The sequence below is a fragment of the Tasmannia lanceolata genome, unplaced genomic scaffold, assembly GCF_043159265.1.
Source record: "Tasmannia lanceolata isolate RefF3 unplaced genomic scaffold, GAP_Taslan_0.1 ptg000037l, whole genome shotgun sequence".
NCBI classification, from domain to species: Eukaryota; Viridiplantae; Streptophyta; class Magnoliopsida; order Canellales; family Winteraceae; genus Tasmannia; species Tasmannia lanceolata.
This window is the reverse complement of record NW_027518714.1, coordinates 60,119,170-60,143,600: the sequence shown is the minus strand read 5'-3', so window position 1 is coordinate 60,143,600 and position 24,431 is coordinate 60,119,170. Positions and strand designations below refer to the sequence as shown.

The 24,431-nt window shown below is 38.5% G+C and overlaps 1 protein-coding gene across 3 annotated transcripts; it reads left to right on the top strand.

Annotated features, from left to right (window-relative positions):
• The first annotated feature begins 2,709 nt into the window (after window positions 1–2,709).
• On the top strand, window positions 2,710–16,621 carry LOC143862117 (ethylene-responsive transcription factor-like protein At4g13040). Of its 3 annotated transcripts, none has more exons than XM_077373110.1 (7): window positions 2,710–2,990; window positions 7,333–7,392; window positions 7,920–8,059; window positions 10,041–10,125; window positions 11,997–12,177; window positions 15,811–15,932; window positions 16,155–16,621. In XM_077373110.1, the coding sequence occupies exons 2-7, from the start codon at window positions 7,350–7,352 to the stop codon at window positions 16,280–16,282; spliced, it is 699 nt and encodes a 232-aa protein (XP_077229225.1). In that variant the 5' UTR covers window positions 2,710–2,990; window positions 7,333–7,349; the 3' UTR covers window positions 16,283–16,621. The 3 variants fall into 3 exon arrangements, with proteins under 3 accessions (XP_077229225.1, XP_077229224.1, XP_077229226.1); XM_077373109.1 differs by lacking the exon at window positions 2,710–2,990 and adding an exon at window positions 3,064–3,309; XM_077373111.1 differs by lacking the exon at window positions 2,710–2,990 and adding an exon at window positions 3,066–3,218.
• The last annotated feature ends 7,810 nt before the right edge of the window (window positions 16,622–24,431 follow it).

The window sequence follows — 24,431 nt, the reverse complement described above, 5'->3', positions numbered from 1 at the left end:
CATTTTTGGCTAACTTTTCAATTTTACCCTGCCATACTTTGTAAATGACAAAATTCTAAACTCATTTTCTTGTGTTTCCCTTCTTTTTACTATGTTTTTTTTTTTTGAACCAATACCGTATTAAACTCGAATTTTTGCGGTCCCGTTTTGTTTTTTGTTTTTTTTGGCCTTTTGCTAACTATGTGCGCAACAGGACAAGAATGTGAGCTCGCAACCCCGCAAAATGCAAAAAATACATGAAAACAACCATATCAACGGTGAAAATCACCGTGTCTTTATTTTCTAAATGGGATCCCGTTTTAGAGGTGTTTTCTTATAGGGAAATGATATTTACGCCCCTTTTGATCACCGGGGACACCCAGTGCTATTGTACGTTGCAATCAAACCCACTGAATTTTTCTGACATCAAGTACAGTAGCCCCCGTTTTGTCATTGATACACTGACACTGGGTGTCCCCGTGATCAAAAGGGCGTAAATATCACTTCCCTTTCTTATAATATCATTGATTTCTGTATCCTCTATCTTATGCACGGGATCCCGTTTTAGAAATGATTTCCTTATAATATCACTGATTTTTGTAGTCCTATGTCTTATGCACGAGATGTCCAGATGATCTACAAGATCAATGGTCTTGATTTCACTTTAATCGCTCCTGCCTGTGCCTAAAAATTGCCTTTTATGATTGACCGTGAAAGCCATTCTCTTCTCACTGAACGGTCCAATAACACAACCCTGTCGGTGCTTAACGGCGTTGGGTTCTAAGGCGCTACAGTCACCTAACCTATAAATAAATAAATAAGCTACATAAAAGCCACCTTGAAATTTAAATACCGAAAATACCCCGAGATTCCACCATATTATCAAACGTGTCCACTTTCCCAACACTTTTGGGATACTGCATCTGAATTTCATGAAACTGACCAAAATACCCTTCTCTCTTCTCCCTTCTCCGGAGAATTGGGATTTGAGTTTTTCGTCTGTATTTGGATTTATCAGATTTTCGTGCTTAAAAATTGAGGTTAATGGAGAAATTGATGCTCAAAACCCTAATTCAAGAAATTCTCCCGCGATCGGCATTTTCTTTGGGAATAAGGGGTTTTGCAAAAGAAGTCTTCACCTTCTTCTAGTTTTACAATTTGCGGCTACTAATACTGGCACTACATGTTTTAATAATTACACAAATCCGACTTGTCTTTTCTTCTTGAATCGGCTTCTCAGAACTTTCTGGCAACTGTAATAACCTTTTGACAACTGTTTAAATATTAAAGGGAAAAATACAGATAAACCCCCTCAACTATCTAACATTTTCACTTCTAACCTTATATAGTTTCGAAGTCACCAACGACACTCGTTGAACTTTCTAACACATATAAGTAGACCTCCTTCATTGACACTCCGCCACATTAACCTAAGCAAATGACTTAAACTAACCTAGGTTAATATTTTGAGGACAAAAATACCCTCCTCGCTAGTTTTAAGCCATTTGCAAAGGGTTCCTTCCCATACTTTTTCTTCCTAGTTGATAGTTTATCCTCCTCAATGGCACCAAGTGGCTTTTCTTTAAGACATCTCCCACCACAGACAAAACCCCACTCCATATATACATCAAACCCCACATTTCAGAAAAAAACATTGATAAAGACAAAAAAAGCCCTAAATTATTAAGGTTTATGTGCAAAGCATGATGATGATGTGAATCAAATAGAGTCATCACATTTGAGTGATTTTTGCAAGTCATGATATGTCATCAATTTGTGTCCAAAATACTTATGGTGTATTGTGTTTCTCATAAAAAGACAAAAATTGTGACAAAATACCTTGTAAGTAAAAAGATGCAAATTACTTAGTAAAAATACCAAAATACTTGTAATGTTCATTAATATGTTTTGATAGGGTGAGTTTCATCGACTCAACTCAACCTGTGCATCGAGTGGAGCCCATCACCTCGTGTTCTGATACGGTGGGCCATTTTTTTTACACCCAGCCTTGATTCGAAACTTGTTGGTGACCTTCAACCCATGCACGTGTGGCTCTTTGGCTTAAAGTCATGGGTATGCTCCCCATTAGAAGACTCTTTTTTCAAATAAAGCAAAGTAGAAGACCTGTTTTGGAAAAATTATTTTGGGAAAAATACACTTAGACCCCCGGTGGTTTCTAACACTTTCAACTTAACCCCTAATGTTTAAAAAGTTACAACTAAACCCCTATGGTTCCAATTTGTATAAGATAGGCCCCCTCTTTTGAAACACTATCAATGCTAATGAAGACCCCGTACACCCCTCCAAACCCCATACTCGAATCTAAACACTACCAAAAACACAGTGGGCCTACATTGTTTGGATGATCCAAAGCGTTCATTTGATTGGCCTTGACATAGATAGGGTGTGCTAAAAAAATCAGCTCCATTGGATCATCCTAACCCTTCAATCTGTGGACGAACCGTCAACTAATATGGTCTACCTTACACAAATTGAAAACCATGAGGGATCTACTTGTAACTTTTTAAACATGGGTTAAGTTGAATGTGTGTCAGAAACCACAGCGGTCTAAGTGTATTTCTCCACCCCACCCCCCCCCCCCCCCCCGCGGCCCCCACGCCAAAAAAAAAAAATCCCTTTACCGAATCCGGGGTATCATGGGAATCCCGGATTCTACAATGCGTGTGCTTTTGGGGTTATAATAGTATAATACTGGATAGAATCCAAGGGTAGTTCTACTTCTGAAATTCAACCTACGCTAGAAACAAACATAGTTTCCCCAGCTCTTCAACCTCCATCCATCTCTTTCTCTGTCTCACACACAAGACAAGCAAAAAAAGCCAAGAGAGAAAGGGAAAAAGGTGGTGGTTGATGCAACCCTCCTCATAGCCCCCGCCACCTTTGCCTTATTTGGCATGCCCTTTTCAAAATACCCCTCCATCCCCACCAGATTTCCACTAATACCCCTTGTTTTCCCTGTTATTTACTAGCTCTGCCTCCCTGCTTCTCAGGTATGAACAGTGTCTCTTCTTTCATGGGTTCTTCGGCCTGCTTCTTTATGCCTTTGTACATGAAGCTTTCTGTTATCTCCCTTTGTATGAACTTGGGTTTTGTAGTATTTGGTCTTTGGTGTTTGTTTTGATGGGTTTGTTGTATGGAAGCTGTGGTTTGAATCTTTTTTGTTGTTTGGTTTTGTGGGTTTTTGGTTGGTTACTGTTTCTAGGCCTGGGGAAAGGGAGGTATGTTTTTTGTGGAGTTTTATCTCTTTTAACGTTGATTCTTCTTATTCCATGAAGGTGGTTGGTTGGTGGGTTGACCTTGTTTTCAGAGGTGAGATTGGGAATTTTTTTGTATGGATTACTTTGGGTGTATGTTTCTGGGTGGGGGTGCTCTGATATCCTTAATTTTATTGGTTGTTTTGGGTTTTCTGGCTTGATTGGTAGATTCTGTAGACTTTTGTCTATGAAGTGTTTTGAGTTTTTGATAAGTTTACAGGTTTTGTCACCCTGGTTGTTTGTTATGCTCAGGGCTGGCGATGCAAGCGGTTTGTGGAGTTCTGGGTGAAGTTTGTATGCCATGTTTTTGGTTTTGGTCAGACATTTGTTGCAATATGTGATGTGTGTTAGGGTAGGAGAGGAAATTAGACTGCTCAACTGAATTGATTGTTAATGTTTAGGGCTTTCCCTCGGTTCTAGCTCCTTTCCAGTCTCACACACGTTTCTGCTGCTTCTTTTAGGCCTGGTTCGTTTAAGATTATGACAACCGATTGTGAGTGCCAAACCAATTATTGGACTCAAATAATTGGTTTGGCACTCACAATCGGTTGTCATAATCTTAAACGAACAGGGCCTTAATTTGTTTTCCGCTGCTTTCTTTCTTGCTGCACTAATTCCTCTTCATCATGCCGTCATACTCTTTCTTATGATATCGTTACTACGTTATCATCACTCTACAAACTGTAAAATAATAAATTGGAAAAAGACTAAAATTATCCCTAATAAAATGCCATAGAGCCTCTTTTTCTTCGCCGAATCTCCAAAGTCATTTACCGAGTAATGCAATGTTTCTTAGTTTCAAATGGCCAATTCTAAGACCACCTTTGTCGTGGTGGTGCTTTTGAACCAAGGTTGCCAGAGCGGGAAGCAGGAAGTAGGAAGCGGGAAGCGAAGGCTCTCACGAAGGTGTAAAAAATTACTAAAAAATAAGAAATAATTATATGAACCAAATATTAAAAACAAAATACTTTTTATTGAAAGATCCAACATTTACTAAGAAGATGAAGAGAAGAGGACTAGCAAGAGACAAGGAGGGTAGATGAGTTGTATACGTGTTTCCCATAAAGTGGGAATCAAATTTCCCATAGAGTGGGAATCAAATTTCCCATAGAGTGGGAATCTTGTTTCAAAAACGTGTTTCCCACGTTTTTGAAACAAGATTCCCGTTTCGTAATCGATTTTCGGGGAATCGAGATTCCCCATTCTGAGTGGAGATTCCTGCTTCCTTGGTTTGAACCTCTGGGGAATTTTCTCTTCTCTTTAATCTTCTTCGTTCATCTTCTTCCATACAAATTGCAAATGAGGAGATTGTTAAAAGACTAACATCTTATTAAAGCATGATTGACCTTGAACAAGATGTAAGAGTTATGTTCATCAATTTGTAATTAACTAATTATCTATTCCATATCCTCTTGTATTTTAGCTGTCCCTTCTTGAACAAGATTTAAGAGTTATATTCATCACCCATATCGAGAGTACCTTTTGAACCCATTTGACCAAGCAATTAAGATCATCCACTCACTTTAGAACCAGTGAGTCCCATGCAGCATGGTAGAATCAACAGTCCTGATCACATGTTGCATGTGTGCCTTGTGGCCGACGTGGTTCCAAAATGTGGGGAAGAGGGGTGGGGGAGAGGTGATGCTCTGTATGTAAGCTTATTTATACACATGCGGGCACCAACATTCACACATACATGCAAATATACACCCAAACTTTCCTTTTTAGCTCAAAGTTTGAGTTTTCCCGAATTGTATGGGTTGTGCTAGTTGCATATGTACCGTGCCTAGACAGCGGTGGCACTAAGAGTATGCAATTGTCTCAAATCGACATCGATAAGTCTTATCTACACAAAGGTGCCAAGCGGATGAAGAAGTGGGCGGATACACCAGAGGCGTTTTGGCCAGAAATTCAAGCAAGCGTACTTTTCTTTGAGAAGGGTGAATTACCATTTTATTTGCATTATTAAACACAATTACTTATCCAATAACAACTATAGTTATCATAAGTGGGAAGCGGGGACAAAGGCGGGGGACAAATGCGAGAAACGAGGACGGGGATGTCGATGGGTAGGGGTCCTGAGAAAAGTTTTGGTAACTTCTTTTGTTTAAGTTGTTTTATGAGTGAAACATAACTACACAGATAATATTACAAAAATCGTAACATACGTGTGTAATGATGCTTGTGAATGTGTTATTATTTTCTACTACTATCGTCTTCCTTGTAAACTCAATCAATAGAGAACTTTGGCATGGATAAAGCAAGTTTTTGTTTCTTTTGAAGATTTTGCTTTAAAAGTGCACATTTTTTACGCACAAACCATTCAGGTCACAACTAATGAACTTGATAATTGTGGGATATATTTACCTTTACTTATAGAACTCAATGTAACTATGAATTTTGGTTTGTCTTGAGTTATAGCCCAGACGTAGAGTATGAGCATAATTGAAAACTAACATGATACTTTCTGAAATTAGAAACGGGCTTTCTCTTTTAAAAGAAAATAGATAGTCCTTGCTTACATTGCTTGTCGTTGTAAACATTTTGTCCCACACATCTGGTAACTCATAAATTTTCACGGTTTAAGTCAAGTCATTTTAGTCAAAATGACAACCATTTCAAATGAGTTGCATGGATAAGATAGAAAAGTTGCAGCACTCGTTTTGGATAGCCACCTATAATTCCCTGTTAGATATATTGATACCACTCGTCTCATCGATTCCTATTTTTCTAGTAACTTGTTGTAGTGGTTGGGGGATGTAGAAAGACCCCAAGAACAATTGTTGTCAGGCTTGTCCATTTCCTTTTCGTCCCATCTCCCATCATCATGATATGATCGTGGATCAATCTCACAGCAAATTATACTTGCTTTATGAATGATAGTTGATGGGTGGTTATTCATGCTTTCAGAAAGGCTATGTGTCATCCTGGACATGGAAAGGGCTCTAGGTAATGAATTCTCTGTCATTTGTCTGAATCTGGGTGACGTTGTACAGTGGGATCAGTTTTGTTTGTTAATATGCTTATGGTCTTTGTTGCATGGATTCTTTGCCCCCCTATGCCGAATCCGTGTCGACACGTCTCCACATGCGAATCAGACATGGATTCACATGAGACACACCTGGATTCTTGTTGTAGCCGTGTCCCTCACGGATCCTGTTTTTTTCGGGTGAATCCGATTCATCATTGTCTCTTTTCTACACGAATCCTGTTTTTTCGGGCGAATCCGATTCATCGTTGTTTAAAATTCGAATCGTATATATTTTCCCTTTAAATGTGTTTTCTTAACTTTGCTTATATGAAAGCACAACTCGTACTCTTTTAATAAAAATCCCAGTGCACAACCCCTTCATCCTTTGACACTCTTAATACAAAACTCACAACAGCCCTCTACCCTCAAAATTTTCATGAATATATATGCATATGCATATGCATAGACACACACACACACACACACACACACACACTATATATATATATATATATATATATATATATATATATATATATATATATATATATATATATATATATATATTTTTTTTATTTTGAAAATTTTATTTTATTTATTACCGAATCCGAATCCTACTTTTGGGGGCTTGCTGAATCCAATACCTTGAATCCGTGTCGGATCCCGACACGCAAATCCGAATCAGTGCAACATAGCTTATGGTTGATCTAGGAAACTTGTGATTGTATGGCTTGGTTGTTTTTATTTTTCTGTATTGTCTGTTAAAAGTATCTTATTGAATTTTTTGCAGTTAACCTGTATTATTTGTCAAATATTTATTACCATCAACGCAGTAAGTTCTATGTTTTCTTCATATTGAAGAACATCCCTTCATTCTCTACTGTGCTGAGACTACATAGTGTTAAGTATTAGCTACTTGATTCAGATATGCATTCTTTGACTTTTTGTAATTTGTAGTATTATGTCACTGAGGACTGATTAGCTTTCACATGCTATCGTCTGAGTTCATTGATATAGAATTCTAGATTTGGTTCATTTTTTGATTCAAACATTGTTGGCGGGTGATGCTTGAGCACATTCACTGAAGCATTTTATGTTGTTTGCTAGGGAGACTAAAATCAGCTATGGTGAGCCTAAGGAGGCGTAAGCTTTTGGGACTTTGCTCAGGTATGCCCAATCTTTACTGGGGACTTAATATTAGATAAGGAAAAGGAAGCTTGCTTCCTGGACTAAGTAGCTACATCATGTCTACTACCTTTTCTATTTATGTCCTTTCCTGTTTGTATTTTGTTCCATGACTTGTAGATTGTAGCGTACATGTGATCCATCTGTTCACTGTTCTTTTTTTCCTTAGTTATAATGCCATGGTGTCTTACTTAGCTTCTGAGTTTATAACTGCTTTACTTATCAGAAGGAAAAGGCAATAAGAATGAAGGAAGAAACCAAAGAAGGGGACTTCTTTTACCTAGTGGGAGATTCTAATATGACCTATTATTAGGACTGTTTTAATATTCTTAGTAAATTATTTGTTCCACTGCCTCCACACAACTATCTGCTCGCTCATTCTTGTATTTAACTCCTTTTGGGATGAATTGGTAATGACTTCCTTGGCTTCTAAGTTCATAGTTCATATATTGTATGCTTTATGCTTGGAATAGACACACCGTTTTAGAACTTTCGATTGGCATATGCAGGGAGAAATTCTTTCTTGGTTCAGCTTCCTAGGTTTAGTGAGAATGGAAATGCTTCGGAAAATATTTCTCAGAATGGCAAATGGGCAAAATCACTCAGTGTGCATCCTCTGCCTTCGATTGATTTCATCCAGCAAAAGCAGGTAAGAGTGGGTTTGATTTACTTTTTTTTTTTTTTTTGAATGGTTGGGTTTGATTTACTCTTAATTATGCTCTCTTGATACCTTCTCTTATAAGTTTATAACAGATAGCTCTTGCAATTAGCTCATTTTTATTTAATCAAAATTTATTTAAGCTAGCATCATATTGTTTAACAGTGTTGTACCTAAAATGTTCTGTATGATCTGTTCTGGTAACAAATTTTCTTGTGTTTATAAATTCCTCATTCATCAATTTAAGCTTCGTTACAAACTGAAGAAGCAAATTCTTGAAGGGGTGGAAGTGGAAGGTGGGAAGGATTCAAGATGTCCAAGAAGATGCATTTTGTGAAGAACGGGATAAAGGAGTGGAAGAAAGATTGTTTTGGATCAATTTCGTTTAAGAAAGAGGAGATAAAGGGTAATGTAGAGTTGATCAATGACGAACCAGAAGAGAGGAGTAGTCTCAAGGATATAACCCAAAAAGAGAACCTATGCGAAGAATCCACCTAAATCAATACCCAATCTCTCTCTCTCTCTCTCTCTCTCTCTCTCTCTCTCTCTCTCTCTCTCTCTCTCTCTCTCTCATGTCAATCTTAAAAAAACTTCTCGGGTTTTTCCTGATTACATGTTTTTCCAGGGTATTCACAAAATCCCCAGGATTCAGGAACTGTAGCAGTGTATGAGATGCTTGAGAAAATCAATTTTCCACAAGGATTCTTCCTTAAGGTGTTAAAGGCTATGTATTGAATCAAGATGGTAGCTTTGAGGCTTATCTTGATGGAGACTGTACTCTTGAGGTTGAAGGGTTTTCTTTGAGTTATAGGAGGAAGATGTCAGGAGAAGTCGAGGTCTTTGAAGGTTGTTGGGAGTGAATGTAAAGATGTTGTTCTTGTGGTTGAGCATAACAGAGGTGAGTAGAATTGTTGGGCAGTTGGATTTTTACGCTGGCCCAGTTTCTACAGCTTTCCCGTTCTCGAAGTTTGAAGAATGACTGTGTTGTGTTACAGGTTAGATTGATGGTATCTGCTTCTTAGGAAAGAAAATCAAGTTTTGGTATTTGGGGCTAGTTCTTGGTGGTTCTTTCTTTCTTTCTTTTGATGAATATTGTAAACCAATTATACAGTAATTTTGTTGTTGAATAAATGAAAACCGCACTTTTCACGTGGTTGTGGGCTTGATTTTGGTAACCTGTTTTGCAATATATGAATTTGACGTGTCTCTAATGCTTTGAAGCTTAAATCAAGTAACTTCCTCGTCATATTTTGAAAATATTGAGAAAGCCGAATTCGCAGAAGGGTAAGTTTAGGCTTGCATTGTAGGATGTTAATCTTGGTGGGCGCCTCTTGTTTTTAATGGATTTTCTTAATCTTTATAATGTTACTTGTTTGTGGTGTAAATAAATTGTTTTTTTGTTTGATTTTAGTAACGCTATTTAAGTCTGATGTGTGTATCATGCATAATTCAGCAACCTTATTTTCTAGAAATTATGAGATGAATCCTCCCATTTTCTGAAAGTAGTAGGCTAATTTGTAAGATCTTGAATTTGAAAAATCCTACTGATTTGTTAAGTATCATTTCACTAGGAACAGTTGTGCTTATTTTGGTGAAGAAAAGGTTCATTGATAACCGATTCTTGATTCCTTAATTTTTGGTAAAGATAGTAAAAATTTTCATCCATAAAATTTTCGTTAAACAAACACAAAACATTTTACACCCTATTTATACGCTGTTTTTACTGGGCGCAAACAAACAGCCAAAAATAACTCAAGCATAAAATTTTACCTGGTTCATTTTTTATCACCATGAAATTTTATGCCGCCTTTCGTTTTACATCGAAACAAATGGAGCCTTAAGAACTTCAGATAAGAAGTTTTTTTGCAAGTTTGACTGAATTGTTGGATTTTCGATTGGAATTGGTCTGCTCTATATTCGTTTCATCTTATTCTGGTACTTTAACTTCATGGTATTCAATGTGTTGTTACAGATAAATAACTCCGAAGCATGTCCCGTATCTACTAACATATCCGGTTCTAGCTCATTAAAGGAGGAGCAGAATCAACAAATTTCAGGTCTGTCTATCTTCTTATGGATGAATACTTGATCAATCTCTTGATTCTTATTTATCATATGATAAGTTGCAAACTATTTTTTTTAGTTCCTAATCCACTTGTCGAACTTTAGTCAGTCTCGGCATTTAGTTGCTCGTAGATTTCCTACCCTAAGCTAATGGATGATTTGCATATGTTGAAGCAATAAATAAAGTAGTCCCCCCCCCCTCCTCCTCTCTCTCTCTCTCTCTCTCTCTCTCTCTCTCTCACACACACACACACCACCCTCTGCTCAAAACATTGACATCTCCGTTGCTCTTGCTGCCCATGGTGTTGACTGACATCCCCAACTTCTTCCTTGACTATTCCTCCAATTTCTCCGTACTTTATTAGCTGCTAGTCTTTATCACCATGCCCAGCCTTGGGTTCTCCCCCCCCCTCGAGTGCCACTCATCTGGGCCGTTTCCATCGTCGGCTCACCATTGAACCCTGATTTTTTCAAGCTGCTCACCACATGAAACTTGTTCAGTCCCTCTTCCTCGGCGCCGGTGCCATCCTAATTGCTGTTGCCCTCCCCAGATCTATCACCCTCGCTGCTCGTTCTTGGCAAAGCCATTTGACATGGTGGAGGATCCAACAATTGATTCAGTAATGAGATAGATCATTGGCAATTCCTTTCTCGTCTGACCATGCCTCCAATGGATCCATTCCAAGATCCGTCTTCTCCTAGTGTAGGAAGGATTTAAATGCTTTTATATCTTACACCAGAACTTGTTGGAACCTGAAATTTGGGTGTCTGTGAGTGTCAATAAGAGGTAGTCAGATAGTTCATGCCTATAGGTTTCTGAAATTTAATTCTCTGTCGGCAAGAGGTAATCAGATAATCCCCAATCGACAATCAAGCATCCGTGGATGATGCCCCCGCAAAGGATCTCCACCATCTGAGTGCTTAAGTTATAATGCTGCTTTTCTTGCAAATGAATCAGGGGCACCCTTGATGAGCTGTTCCTCTATGGCCACAGGGGAAAATGGTATCCTAACCCAATAAACTGCAAGGGTGGTGGATTTGAGCGTTTTCTGCTTTAGAAACCAGCTCCCGACTGGAATTTGAAATTTCAGTATTTGTCAACAAGAGGTCAGTTTGATAGTCCTTGCTTATCAAACTTTTTGAATGATGCTGCCCACAAGAGTCTCCCCTATCCGAACTCTTAAGTTGGAGAAAGCCAAGGTCACCCCTTCGAGCAATGTTGAAATATCAGATAGAAATCCAGCTTGGATTACAGCCAAGTTAATCAGTTTGACTGGAATTTGAATATTGATTTCAACAACTTGACAACGTTTGGGTTCTGAAAAACTCGGCCAGACAAAGATTGACTTCCTGATCTTCTTCTAAGAAGCTCAACCAAGTCTAGGGAAGGATTATTGTGAAAGTTATATATTTTTTCAGTTCCAATCAATGTTTAAAAACAACTGCAAGAATGGATTATGGATATTGCAGCACATTATGACCTTTATGGGAATCTTGACAAATGGTTCATCTACTCATGGTATTAGAAAATATGGAATAATATCTTTTTTCTCCATTTAAAAAACAGAACAGTATAAAGTAACGATATCTCTGTATCAAATAAATGACCTTTCAAGTGGCACAAGTAAAAATGAACATGGCAAATGATAGCTACTACTGGATCTATAATTTTCCTGTTGAAATGGAACTGATTGATATGTAATTGTATGGATCTATTTGTATTGTATATACCTCTATTATTTCTATTTTATATATGTATGTAGAAGTGCATGTGTATATGTGTATGCATAGATGCCTTTGAAATTCTGGGTCATTTTATACTTGTCTCCAGTTCTATTGAGAGTTCTGTTGATTCTGTTTGTAGGACAAGAAATTAAACGCAGAAAGCGACACCGCAGAAAACATTTTGAAGATCAAGAGCCATGTACAATGAGAGGAGTCTATTTCAAAAATATGAAATGGCAGGCGGCAATAAAAGTCGACAAGAAACAAATCCACTTGGGAACTGTTGGGTCACAAGAAGAAGCAGCCCACTTGTATGACAGGTATTTTACCTCCATACTATGCTCTGCAATGAACAAGCCAAACTAAACTTCCTCTTGCTGTAATATTATTTATTAAGATCCTGTTATAGACAAATTGATAAATTTATTCATGCAAAAGCAGTAAGGTGCGAGACTATGGTTTACTGACTTTAACCTTGCAATCTTTAGCATTGTCCAAGATTCTAATGTTTGTGCCATAAATTATTCCTTTTTCGAGTTTCTAGATAAAGTTGGCAAGTAGCAACATGTAACACCAAGTATTTATTGTGCACATCTTTCTTTTCAAGCTGGATGAATTGAGATAGAAGACTGTTTACAGGGTTACCAGAAAGCACTTCCATCCTTACGTTCAACAATCTAGTTGATTATTCCCAAAACAGTAAAATCGGTGTTTGGTACATATTCCTTTGGATCCTCTAGAATGACAATGGAGCCATTTTCTAAAAACCTTATCCTAAAGATTGAAGGACTATTTCTGATTTAATTAAGAAATCAAAATATACCAAACCGACAACATCAATTTGTACATAATTATGTATATAACTATGCACTGTAACACTGGACGACCCAAACGATCCTTTCCGATGTACCACATACTGGAAGAGGGACTTGAACAATTCTGCCCTCACTATATTGGATACCACTGTAGCATACGGGTACTTGTTCTCCTGTTCTCCTGTTCTCATGCCCTGTGCCAGAGCAACCCGTATTCTAGGTAACATGACTGTATATTTGTAGGCCTCAATGTGACTGTCTGGAGAGGTTAGTGACTGAAACTTCCGGAATCTAGAGCCAAGCCCTTCAAGTTCTGCATGGAAATTCAAGTCTGTGCCTATGAACTGACTTGATCTGTTCAATTTTTTTTTATTTAAATACGACAATCACTAATCATTCCAGATTGTAACTGTTCAATTTTTTTATTTAAATACGACAATCACTAATCATTCCAAATTGTAATAACAGAAAACTCTGACCATCACAATTCAATCGACTCTGACTTCATTATGTGGATATCCAGACAGAGGTAATTGTCCACTGTTGCATGAGCTTCCATGATCAAGTCACATGCAGACCCAAATTGGCCACAGGAATGCTGTTGCAGACAAGTTCTTGGTGCCTGAGGTCTAAGTTAAAGAATATGGAGAATTCTTCATTTCAAGAGGAAAAAAGTCCCAACGTGAACACCTATTACAAACTTATATAGCACTCGAGTGCATTTTCCTTAATATAAATATTTATAGAATCCAATTAGACCTATGATTTCGCCATTAAAAAAAAAAGGCCTTGTTTTCAATTCCCTCCGTAAGATTGAAAAACAATCCATGTGAATATTAGATTGAGGCCCAATCTAAAATTGAGATAAGATGGTCCTCTTTCCACCGTCCAAGTTCCCTTAGTGATTAGGGTTACTGTGCATCTTAACCAAGAGTTGGCATTAAAATAATAAAATCTAATCTCATCCATTCATGGGAGTGGACTAAGTAGATGAAGAAGTGCACTAGAAATGACCAGCAAAATGGGATCATTTCGCTTTGGTAGGCAAGTATGTTCCAACCTTAGATTAATTACTTAGTCAATTGGAATAGTTGAAGTAAACTTTGTTTATTAAGGTTATTTCGTGTATTTTACTTATCACCATGGGTAAGGATTTTAGTGGGAAATCACTAGGTAGCCTTTGAAATGATCAATATGCTCCTAGGCGAAGTGGTAAACTGCTCGGTACCCACTTTTTTTTCAGTAACAAAAACAAGATGTTAATACATAACTGCACTAGAATTAGAGCTGTTCAACCGAAAATTTCGGTTACCTAAATAAAACAACCGAAACCAAACCGAATTATATGATAACCGAACTGAACCGAAACTGAAAAATGATTTCAGTTGTTCGGTTATAACCGAATAATGAACTGTTGAACACTTGGTACGCTAATATTTCATGTAAAAAAAATCACGATAATACTCACCCTTCTTTACTCGGGACAGCCCCTTCTACTAGTCATTTAGTCATTTACTCTAGTGTGGGTTGTCCCAAGTAAAAAAAGGGGGTGAATGAATCTATCATTTCCCTTTAAAACATTTTAAAAAGTTTTAATTATGTTGCTTATTCGGTTTTGAAAGCTTATTAGGTTAAACCGATTTTTTTTTAGGTACAAACCGAACCGAAAACCGATATATGCTGAAATATGTAACCGAAACCGAACCGAAATAACCGACCAAATTCGGTCGGTTATTTCAGTTTTAACCGAATCGTGCACAGCCCTAACTAGAATAATTACAAAGAAAGGAAACTGTTCTAGAAGATAATCTCATGACTCTGTTTTGCTAGCAAATTACCTCGAAGTTAGCTTCTCCAAGGAGAATCAATTATGCTATTCTCAGAAATCACCTTAGAAAATCTATATCTGACGGGAGTTCATCTGCCAGGCAATGTGGAAATGAGTGGGTTCAATATTCTTCTGTTTTTTTATGGTGTTGAAGTTGCAACATTGTAAATGAGAATTCTACATGGCGTAAATCATTTTACTGTTTTGACTCCTAAAAGTTTCTTCATTTCGTGTGTATGGATCAAGTATGCTCCAATGCTTTCACAACTTGATGATGTAGTCATTTTTTTATGCAAAGAGCAATCACATGCAACTCTAGGACCTCCAAAGTTATACTCCCACTCTGTTGCAAATGTGGCAGAAACACACTATACTTATTTATGCCGTTGAAATTATATTACAGCATCATAAGAAAGTGGTTGAATTCCTTCAATTTTGGCAAAGATATATGGGGTTTTGTTTTTTGGATGCCGTCAAGGCTTCTGCGGTTCTGCTGAATTGTGGATGCAAATATGGCATAGAAAGAACATGTTAGGCTTAATTATGTCAGGAAAATCCATTTCCCTTCAAGACAGGAGTCAAATTCCTAGACAGCTGTGCTATACACAGCTTTAGCAACTAAGTTCCTTCGGTAACCCTGTCCTGGCTGGGGTGGGAGGGGCTTTCAGAGATCATTTGGGTGTGGTCCCGTTGTGTTTCCAGGGCCGATTGGGTGGAGCGATTCCAATGAGGCTGAGCACTGTACATCTAGATGTTACGTCTGTTTGTGAGCACAGTGATTGTTCCTCCTCACCGTGATTAGATGTTACGTTTGTTTCTTTGGTGGCCAACAGCTTCTAGTGGAGGGTGACTCTTCAAGCGTGATTGGCTGGATCATAGGTAACACTTTGGGGCCATGGCAGTTTACCAGTGTCATAAATGAGATCAGGAATGTTTGTGATGGGTTTCAGAATCTATTGAGCTTCTAGCACGTCGTCCACAACACTAATTTTTTGGCTGATGAGCTTGCCAAGAGCGGGCGTCATTTGTGATCTTTGTATGTGGGGCAATATCTTCACCTTTGTAATTTGGTTTCCTGTTTAATGAAATTCATCTTTTCTCAAAAAAGAAAAAAAAAAAAAAGCTTTATCAGTTAAGTTAAATCTGCCTTTGATGCAACTTATATAGGAGCGGAACCATGCGATACCCATGCGATATTATTTATTTTTTTCATTTGAATTTTTTTATTTTAATGTTTTGTTTTTTGAATTTATTGATCTCCCTGTAGCAATTTTTTTTCAACTGAACATTCCATTCAAATGTCTGCACAGGGCAGCTTTTATGTGCGGAAGAGAACCAAACTTCGAGCTTTCAGAGTTGGAGAAGCAAGAACTAAGGCAGTTTAAATGGGATGAATTCTTGGCAATGACCCGCAGTGCAATCACTAACAAAAGTAGGCCTCTTCCAACTCTCTATTTATAACTTGTGTTCGAGTATCATAACTGGGTTCTTGTAGGTTCTTGTCTCTTCATTTTCTTTTCGTGTCGAGGCCTCCTCGGTCTCCTTGTAGTTTTCATTGTTTTTCTATGCTATTACCATTAAAAAAAACTGGGTTTTTATTGGGTAGCCTTAGTCGATCACTCGAACTGATTGGTTGAATATTTTCCACTTCCAGAACACCTGAGAAGGCTTGGAGCAGGTTTGCGTAAGAGGGGTGGGACTCCCTTGCTGAGTAGTCACTGGGGCGGTGATCGATCGGTCTCCGACCTTTCGGCTTCCGAAGTAGAACCAGGCACATCTTGATTGTCTTCTGAAGCTGAGGAACCAAAGCCATATCTAGCAGATAAGGTCTTATTCATTTGGCCTCATTATTTGATTTTGTATAAAGGCCCCTATTAGGGCACATGATGGTCGACAATTTCAATATTTGTAAGCAAATCTGAAGCCTCTAGTCAAATAAAAATGTTCAATTCATTGCATAAACTACTCTCATATAAGCACGCCTTTAGGAGTTGGATGAGTTGAAAAATAGAAAAACTGTTTCAGAAAGGTTTGTTAGAAGAGATGAATTTTCTGTTCTTACACGCATACTACATTGGAAACTTCATCTGATAATGTGTATCAAATTAGAATTTGAAAGTGTATTTTTACTTGTGTAAGTTGAGCCAACGCCACCAGAAATCTCATTTTATTTAAGTATGGCAAAAAGAGCATGTGGATAGGGAGATTTTTGCAGTCTGGAAGTGGATCCTCAATATTGGTCCTCCAGATCAACGGTCCGATTGCACGCCTCATGTGGAGCCTGATTTTGATCATTCTGTTAATGGTGTCTCTTCAAAAAAAAAAAAAAAAAAAGGAAGAAGAAGCAGCAGCTTTTAGACTCTGTTTGGATTGCAGGGAAGACATTCTTAGCAGATTTTTCTTTTCCCAAGATTTTTGTGTTTCTACGGTGAGGTGGAAACTCTATGATTATGGCTTATATAAGCGGATGTCATCGAAGATCATCTCCCTTATTTTTGTCTTATTTTTTACTCGCTACCCTTTGGCATCATCTCCTTACTCATGGCCTCTCAGTTTCCTCCCTGTCCCACTCTCTTTACCCCTGTCAACCCTCGGTAAAAATCGAAATTTCACCCAAAAATCATGTTTTTTTTTTAATTAGTTTAATATTTTACCGAAATTTCGACCGAAATTAATATTGAATAAAATATACTTTTCTTTGTTTTGCCGGATTTCGGCCGAAATTTTGAAATTTCAGGAGTCTGAAACCCAAATTTTAAACCATGGATACGACAACATAAATATTTCAGTATTTTCAGTAGAAATTTGGCGGGTACCGAAACTGAAATTTTAAACCATGGATATGGCAACATAAATATTTCAGTATTTTCAGCAGAAATTTGGCGGGTACCGAAACCGAAATTTTAAACCATGGATATGACAGCATAAATATTTCAGTATTTTCAGTAGAAATTTGGTGGGTACTGAAACCGAAATTTTAAACCATGGATATGACAACATAAATATTTCAGTATTTTCAGTAGAAATTTGGCGTGCATCACACCGAACCATTTGGGACAGACAGACGGAGAGAAGTGAAAATGCTGAAAAACGAGGTGGAAATATCATTTGCATATTATCCAATATCCATATAAAACCAAGATATAAATTTATTTTATAGCAATAAATAGTAAACTTACCTGAATTTGTTGCTGATTTATTACCTATACATAGGGGTGCAACCCTTTTTTTTCCAACCCGAACCCGATCCAACCCGATTTCCAACCAGACGAGTTTCAACCCGACTTGATTTTTCCAACCTGAAACCCGAACCCGACCGGACCCGAGTTCAATCCGACCGAACCCATGTTTTTAAGCTTACAACTTAAAAAAATTGATAAAAAATGTCGGGTTTCACTTGGGTCGGGTTGCCCAACCGCTCAACCCGAACCTGACCCGAACTCAACCCGGGTTGGGAAAACTCAACACGAATCTGAACCTGACCCGACCCGAGTTGCACCCCTACGTATACACAGTGGATAAATAAAATTTAGACTAATTTTTCATAAAATAGTGTAATAAAAAATACGGCTTAGTTTTACTAAAATACTCCTAAAATAACACTTACATTTATAAAAAAAAATGGAAAAATTATTTAAAAAATGCAAAGTTTTGTCTAAATTGTGAATAAAGGGTAGTAATTTGAAAATTATAAAAAAGGTGTTGTCAGGTGAGAGAAGATGGCTTTTAGGACAAATATACCCCTCCTACCTCTTTTTTCCCTCCACCTTTTTCACCTATCCCTCTACACTTATTACCTTCTCACCTACCACCTTCTTCTTCCTCAAGGCTTTTCTAACGTGGAAAACTCCATGAGAGCGTTTTGAAGGTTGCCATTTACCTACCACATTCTTTTTCTTCAAGGCTTCATGGAAGGTTTTTTAAGCTTGCCATTGCCATTGTAGTTTTGGAAAAAAGCTCCATTGCCAACGTTTCCAAGCTCCATTACCATTGTAGTGTTGAAAAAAAACTCCATTTGCAACGTGATAAAGCTCCATTGCCATTGTACATTAGGAAAAAAGCCCATTGCCAACGTATAGCTCCATTGCCATTGTAGTTTGGAAAAAGATCTCCATTGCTTATTTGGGTGATAAACATAGCTTCGGTTAGGTTTAACATCTTCTCTTCATGTTTTCATATTTTTTGTGCTTTGGTTTTTTCACCATATTTATGAGACTCTTTGTTTGGTTGCCATGTTTATCTTGACCTCTCTCTATCTCTCTCTATGTATATAATCATGTTTGGTTACATGTTAGAACCTAGTGGTTCTGGGGTATAAAATGTGGTTCTGTAGTAGTTCCGGGGTAGAAAATCTGGTTCCCTAGTGGTTCCGAGGTATAAAATGTGGTTCTGTAGTGGTTTCGGGGTAGAAAATCTGGTTCCCTAGTGGTTCTGAGGTATAAAATGTGGTTCCGGGGTATAAAATGTGGTTCCCTAGTTGTTCCGAGGTATAAAATGTGGTTCACTAGTGGTCGTTATGTATAAAATATGGTTCCCTAGTGGTTCCGGGGTATAAAATGTGGTTCCCTAATGGTTCCGGGGTATAAAATGTGGTTCCCTAATGGTTCCGGGGTATAAAATGTTGTTCCCTAGTGGTTCCGGAGTAAAAATTGTGGTTCCCTGTAGTTCCGGAGTAAAAATTGTGGTTCCCTGTAGTTCCGAGGTATAAAATGTGGTTCCCTAGTGGTTCCGGGGTATAAAATGTGGTTCCCTAATGGTTCCAAGGTATAAAATGTGGTTCCGGGGTAGAAAATGTGGTTCCAGGGTAGAAAATGTGGTTCCCTAGTAGTTCCGGGGTAGAAAATGTGGTTCCCTAGTGGTTCCGGGGTATAAAATGTGGTTCCCTAGTGATTAAATGTGGTTTCCTAGTGTTTCCGGGGTATAAAATGTGGTTCCCTAGTAGTTCCGGGGTATAAAATGTGGTTCCCTAGTGGTTCCGGGGTATAAAATGTGGTTCCCTAGTGGTTCCGGAGTATAGAATGTGGTTCCGTAGTGGTTCTGATGTATAAAATGTGGTTCCTTAGTGGTTCCGGGGTAGAAAATGTGGTTTCCTAGTGGTCCTGAAGTAGAAAATGTGGTTCCCTAGTAGTTCCAAGGTATAAAATGTGGTTCCTTAGTGGTTCTGAGGTATAAAATGTGGTTCCTTAGTGGTTCCGATGTATAAAATGTGTTTCCCTAGTGGTTCCGGGGTAGAAAATGTGGTTTCCTAGTGGTTCCGAGGCATAAAATGTGGTTCCATAGTGGTTCCGAGGTATAAAATGTGGTTCTATAATGGTTCTGGGGTATAAAATGTGGTTCCGTAGTGGTTCCGAGGTATAAAATGTGGTTCCCTAGTGGTTCCGGCGTATAAAATGTGGTTCTCTAGTGGTTCCAGGGTAGAAAATGTGGTTTCCTAGTGGTTCCGGGGTATAAAATGTGGTTCCCTAGTGGTTCCGAGGTATAAAATTTGGTTCCCTAGTGGTTCCGGGGTAGAAAATGTGGTTCCCACGCCGGGCCCGTACGGGCCGGGTCGACCCGCGTGTCACCCGGATTTTTGCCATATTTTTTAAGATGTTTTTGGGAAATGTTATCCGCACTACCGTATTTTGATGAGGACACTCCTCACTTTATTAAAAGTACGGTATGGCCTGCACCATAGGATGATCCAAACCGTCCATTAGATGGGCCACAACCTAAATAGGTTGTGCCCCAAAAAGCATTTCCGTAGGTTTATCCTAACCCTCTGATCAAAATGTTAGCGGGTTGGTCCTAACCCTCTATAGATCGGAGGGTTAGGATCAACCTATGGAAATGATTTTTGGGACACAACCAATTTAGGCTGTGGCCCATCTAATTGACGCTTTGATTCATCCTATGGGGGGCCATACCGTACTTTTAATTAAATGAGGAGTGCCCTCATCAAAATACAGTAGTGTGGATAACATTTCCCTTTTTTTGTATGAGAATTTGCTAGCCACCTTTGCCGAGGCAACTTCTCGGCTTGTGGCCCATCCTTTGATGCAAAGATTGGCAGAAGTAATATGGGTGCAAAGGTGGCTAGCAAAAGCATAAATGCAAAAAATAGTAATCATTACGGATTTATGGCTTAAGTGCTAAGTTTTAAATGAAAAATTACGAAAAATGGAAGCAAAGTATTAAAATTACGAAAAAAATACCAAAATGATGCACTAACATATGACAATTACCGAACTACAAAGTTTGACTGTCCCGAACGTTTGTTCAGAAGTCCGAACAAACCTTCGGACTTCCGAATGGAACCAATATTTTGGTTATGTATACTGGCTTCCATTCGGAAGTCCGAAGTTTTGTTCGGACTTCCGACGGAAGCCAGTAGAATAGGGATAATTTCAAAGATTTTTATTTTCAAATTGAGTAAAAATTTGAAGGATAATAGGGATATACATTGTGATTTTAGTGTCATGCAGACAACCATAAATTGAACCTTGATTTTGATGATTTAGAATAAAAAAATGCAAAGAAAATGAATTTATCTTGAAAATGGGGAAAACAACAAATTCAGTTTTAAGCTCAAAATTTATTTTCTTTGCATTTTGTAACACTGCTTCGATAAGTTTATCATGAATAAACCCTCATGATTACCAAACCATGTTGTAAATGGCAACCTTCAAAACCCTTCCATGGAGTTTTCCACGTTAGGAAAGTCTTGAGGAAGAAGAAGGTGGTAGGTGAGAAAGTAATAAGTGCATAGGGATAGGTGCAAAAAGGTGGAGAGAAAAAAGAGGAAGGAGGGGTCCATCTTCTCTCACCTTACAACGCCTTTTTATAAATTTCAAATCAATACCCTTTATTTACAATTTAGACAAAACTTTGCATTTTTTTTATAATTTTCCCAAAAAAAATTAGAAGTTATTTTTTATAAAATAGCATAATAAATAAAATTTAATTTAGGACTCCCCCACGGGCTTTTAATTAGCTGTTGGGATCTGAACGGTAATAATTTCGGGATCCTACAATAAGATCCTGAAATGTGTCCATGGATCATGGTAACGTATCAAGATCTTGTCCATTAATGCTCAGATTCGGAGGGTCCATCGGATCTAACCGTCTACTATCATTGACCCCCCTTGTAAAAGTAGTCATAAATACACAAGGGGGGTGGACCAGGAAAAAGAAAAGCAAGAAAAAACAGGAAAAAGAAAAGCTAGTCATATAAGTTACCTGCAAAGAACACGAGAGAAAGGTGTCCGAAATCCTTCCCATCTGAACCCGGTCCTCAAAACCCCCTTCTTTCTCATCGATTCTCCGAATATTTTCGGACAAATCGGTCTCTGGTCTTCGTCCCAGAGACCGAAACTTCCCAATTCTGCATACAACAGAGCAAAAGAGAAGAGTGATTAATAAAAAATCCTGATCACAAGGTTAGTGCTTCTCCTTACTCAATACCCATGTCAATTTTTCTTGTAATTTTGTAAAGTGGGTTTAGTGGGTCGATTTGTAATGCGTCCGAGAAGGAAGAAATGGACAGAGGAAGAGGAACGAACCCTAATTGATAAATATGAAGAGATGCTTTCTGATGGAACCCTAGCTAAGATGAAAACAAGGGAAAAGAAATTCAGACCCATTGCAAATCAGGTTAATTTGATGCACTATAGTCGTGACCCAGTAGCTTTTCCATGGCAATGGTCATGGAAAGATGCTTCAACAAAAGTCCAAAACATGAGACATCAGTACTTGTTAGTGAAACAGAAGATCAAGAAGCCTGGGATTGGCGATTCGGGTGGGAATGAGGAGTTTGATTGGGTTGAGGGTCTTACATATTGGCCTAATTTTCTTAGGTATAAGGATGTTTTCGGTGATGTAGCTTTAGGGTTTAATGATTTGTCTAAAACGAATGCGAATTTGTTAATGGGTAATCTGGGTTTTAGTGGGAGGAGTCAGTCGATGCGAATTGGGGTTCTTGATCCGTCATCGGAAGGTGGTTTTGGGTTTGATGGGATAGAGAATGAGGTTTTGGGTTTAGGGTTAGGGTTTGAGTATGAGGGTGAAGAAGGGGAGGAGAACAATAATTGTGAGAATGAGAATGGGAGTCATTTGAAGGAGCATGGGGATGAGGATTTTGGTTATGAGATGGAGAGGGAGCTGCAAAAGGAGTCGGTGAGAGCGAAGAAGAAGATGAGGTTGAAGGGGTTGGAGAAGCGGGCGTGGACGTTCTTTTCAAATCAATTGGATCATTTGAGGGAAAGAGAGGTGAGGTTGGAGAGTTGTGAGGCTGTGCGAGAGCGGGGAAGGCAGAGTAAGGAGCAGTATCGGGCGGAGTTGGAAGACGAGCGTGAGCGTAATTTGGAGGAGTTGGAGAAGGAGAGGGAAGAGCGGGACCGAGAGAGGGAGAAGTTGAGGGGGGAGTGGGCCCGGGAGTGGGAGGTCATGGAGAAGGAGAGCGTGGAAAGGGAGAGGAAAAGAAAGGAGGAGGAGTTGATTAAGGAAAGGGAATGGGAGGAGAGGATGGATCGGAGGAGATTGGAATGGAAGAAGAGGATGGATGACATGCTTAGCCAGCATCGGGTGGCGATGGATCAGCTTCAAACGCGGATCCTTCATGATCAGCAAAGCGTTGTCAATCAGTTGCTTGGGATTGTGTCTCACTGGACAGGGCATTCGGCCGGGCTTTCTGATCATACGGGTGCTGGGAACCCTTATCTTTCGCAAATGATACAGAATTTACACCATGTGAATGGGATTGTCCATGGTGAAAATAGGGTAGGGGGTGATAATCATGAGGATCAGTTCATTGTTGATGGATAATTTCTCGTTCACCAGGATTCTCTTACTGGTTTGGTGAGGTTTTTGGACTCCGCAGCTGATGGTGGGAAACAATTTGTAGAGGTTAGAGGTGCTCAAGTGTATGGGATGGACAAATCGGGTACCTGATATGTATACTACTAATCTGGGTTGTTTAAATATATTCACATAAAGTTGCCCTTGATCTTCTTTGTAATCCATTTTTTAGTGTAACATGTAATTTTAGTTGTGAATTTCTTCTTCATTATTCAAATTTCATATGATCGTATGCTTCATTTTAACTGTTCAATGATGTTCATGTCTCTAGAAGGCTTTGTTTCCCATATATTACGATGTGTTCTTTCTCCACAGTTTTTGGGGTGTACAACATATAAATATATTATGCCTTGAGTGCAGTTACCGCAATAGTCATCATATTTATTTGGACTTGCATGGTAAACTACATGTCTTGTTTATTTATTATTTCTGACTGGTTGAAGTGATTCATACTTGGATGAGTTTGGAGATGTGCCAACATCTAGCATTTGAATGGGTGGAAAAGTCTTATCGCAGATCCTTGCTGATACTAAATAAAGCTTGGATTATTTGCTTCCTTCTATGGTAGGGCCTCGAACGGGGGTTCGTACAATGCGACTTAAATGCTGATATGGAGGTTGATACATGGCTGACCGTGGATTTTATACATTTGAATCTACTAGTCTTTTATGCATAGATAGTTATAGATTGGAAATATTGGGATGGAGGTGGTATATAGCACTAGGATGCAACTTAAAGAAAACTGGGACATGGGTTGAGAGGAATCAGTCCTTGCTTATCGGTATGTCTGAATCTGGTAGGTTAGCATGAGACATGTTTTACTTTGAGTATAGGCAAGTATTGAGTACTGTTACGTTTTCATTCCATTAGTGGGGACGTTTTTGGGGTATTGAGTATGAAATGGTTGTACTGCTACAGTGACAGCCATGGGAATCGGTATACGATGTTTCTAGACTTCCAGCTTCTTACTTTTTTGTGGTCATGCAAATTGAAGCACTTTTTTTCATGGGTTATATGATTACAGTTCTGCAAGCATCTGATGAGCATACTTGCATCCAATTTTTCTTCGATTCCTTATGTTTTTGTTCGAAAAATC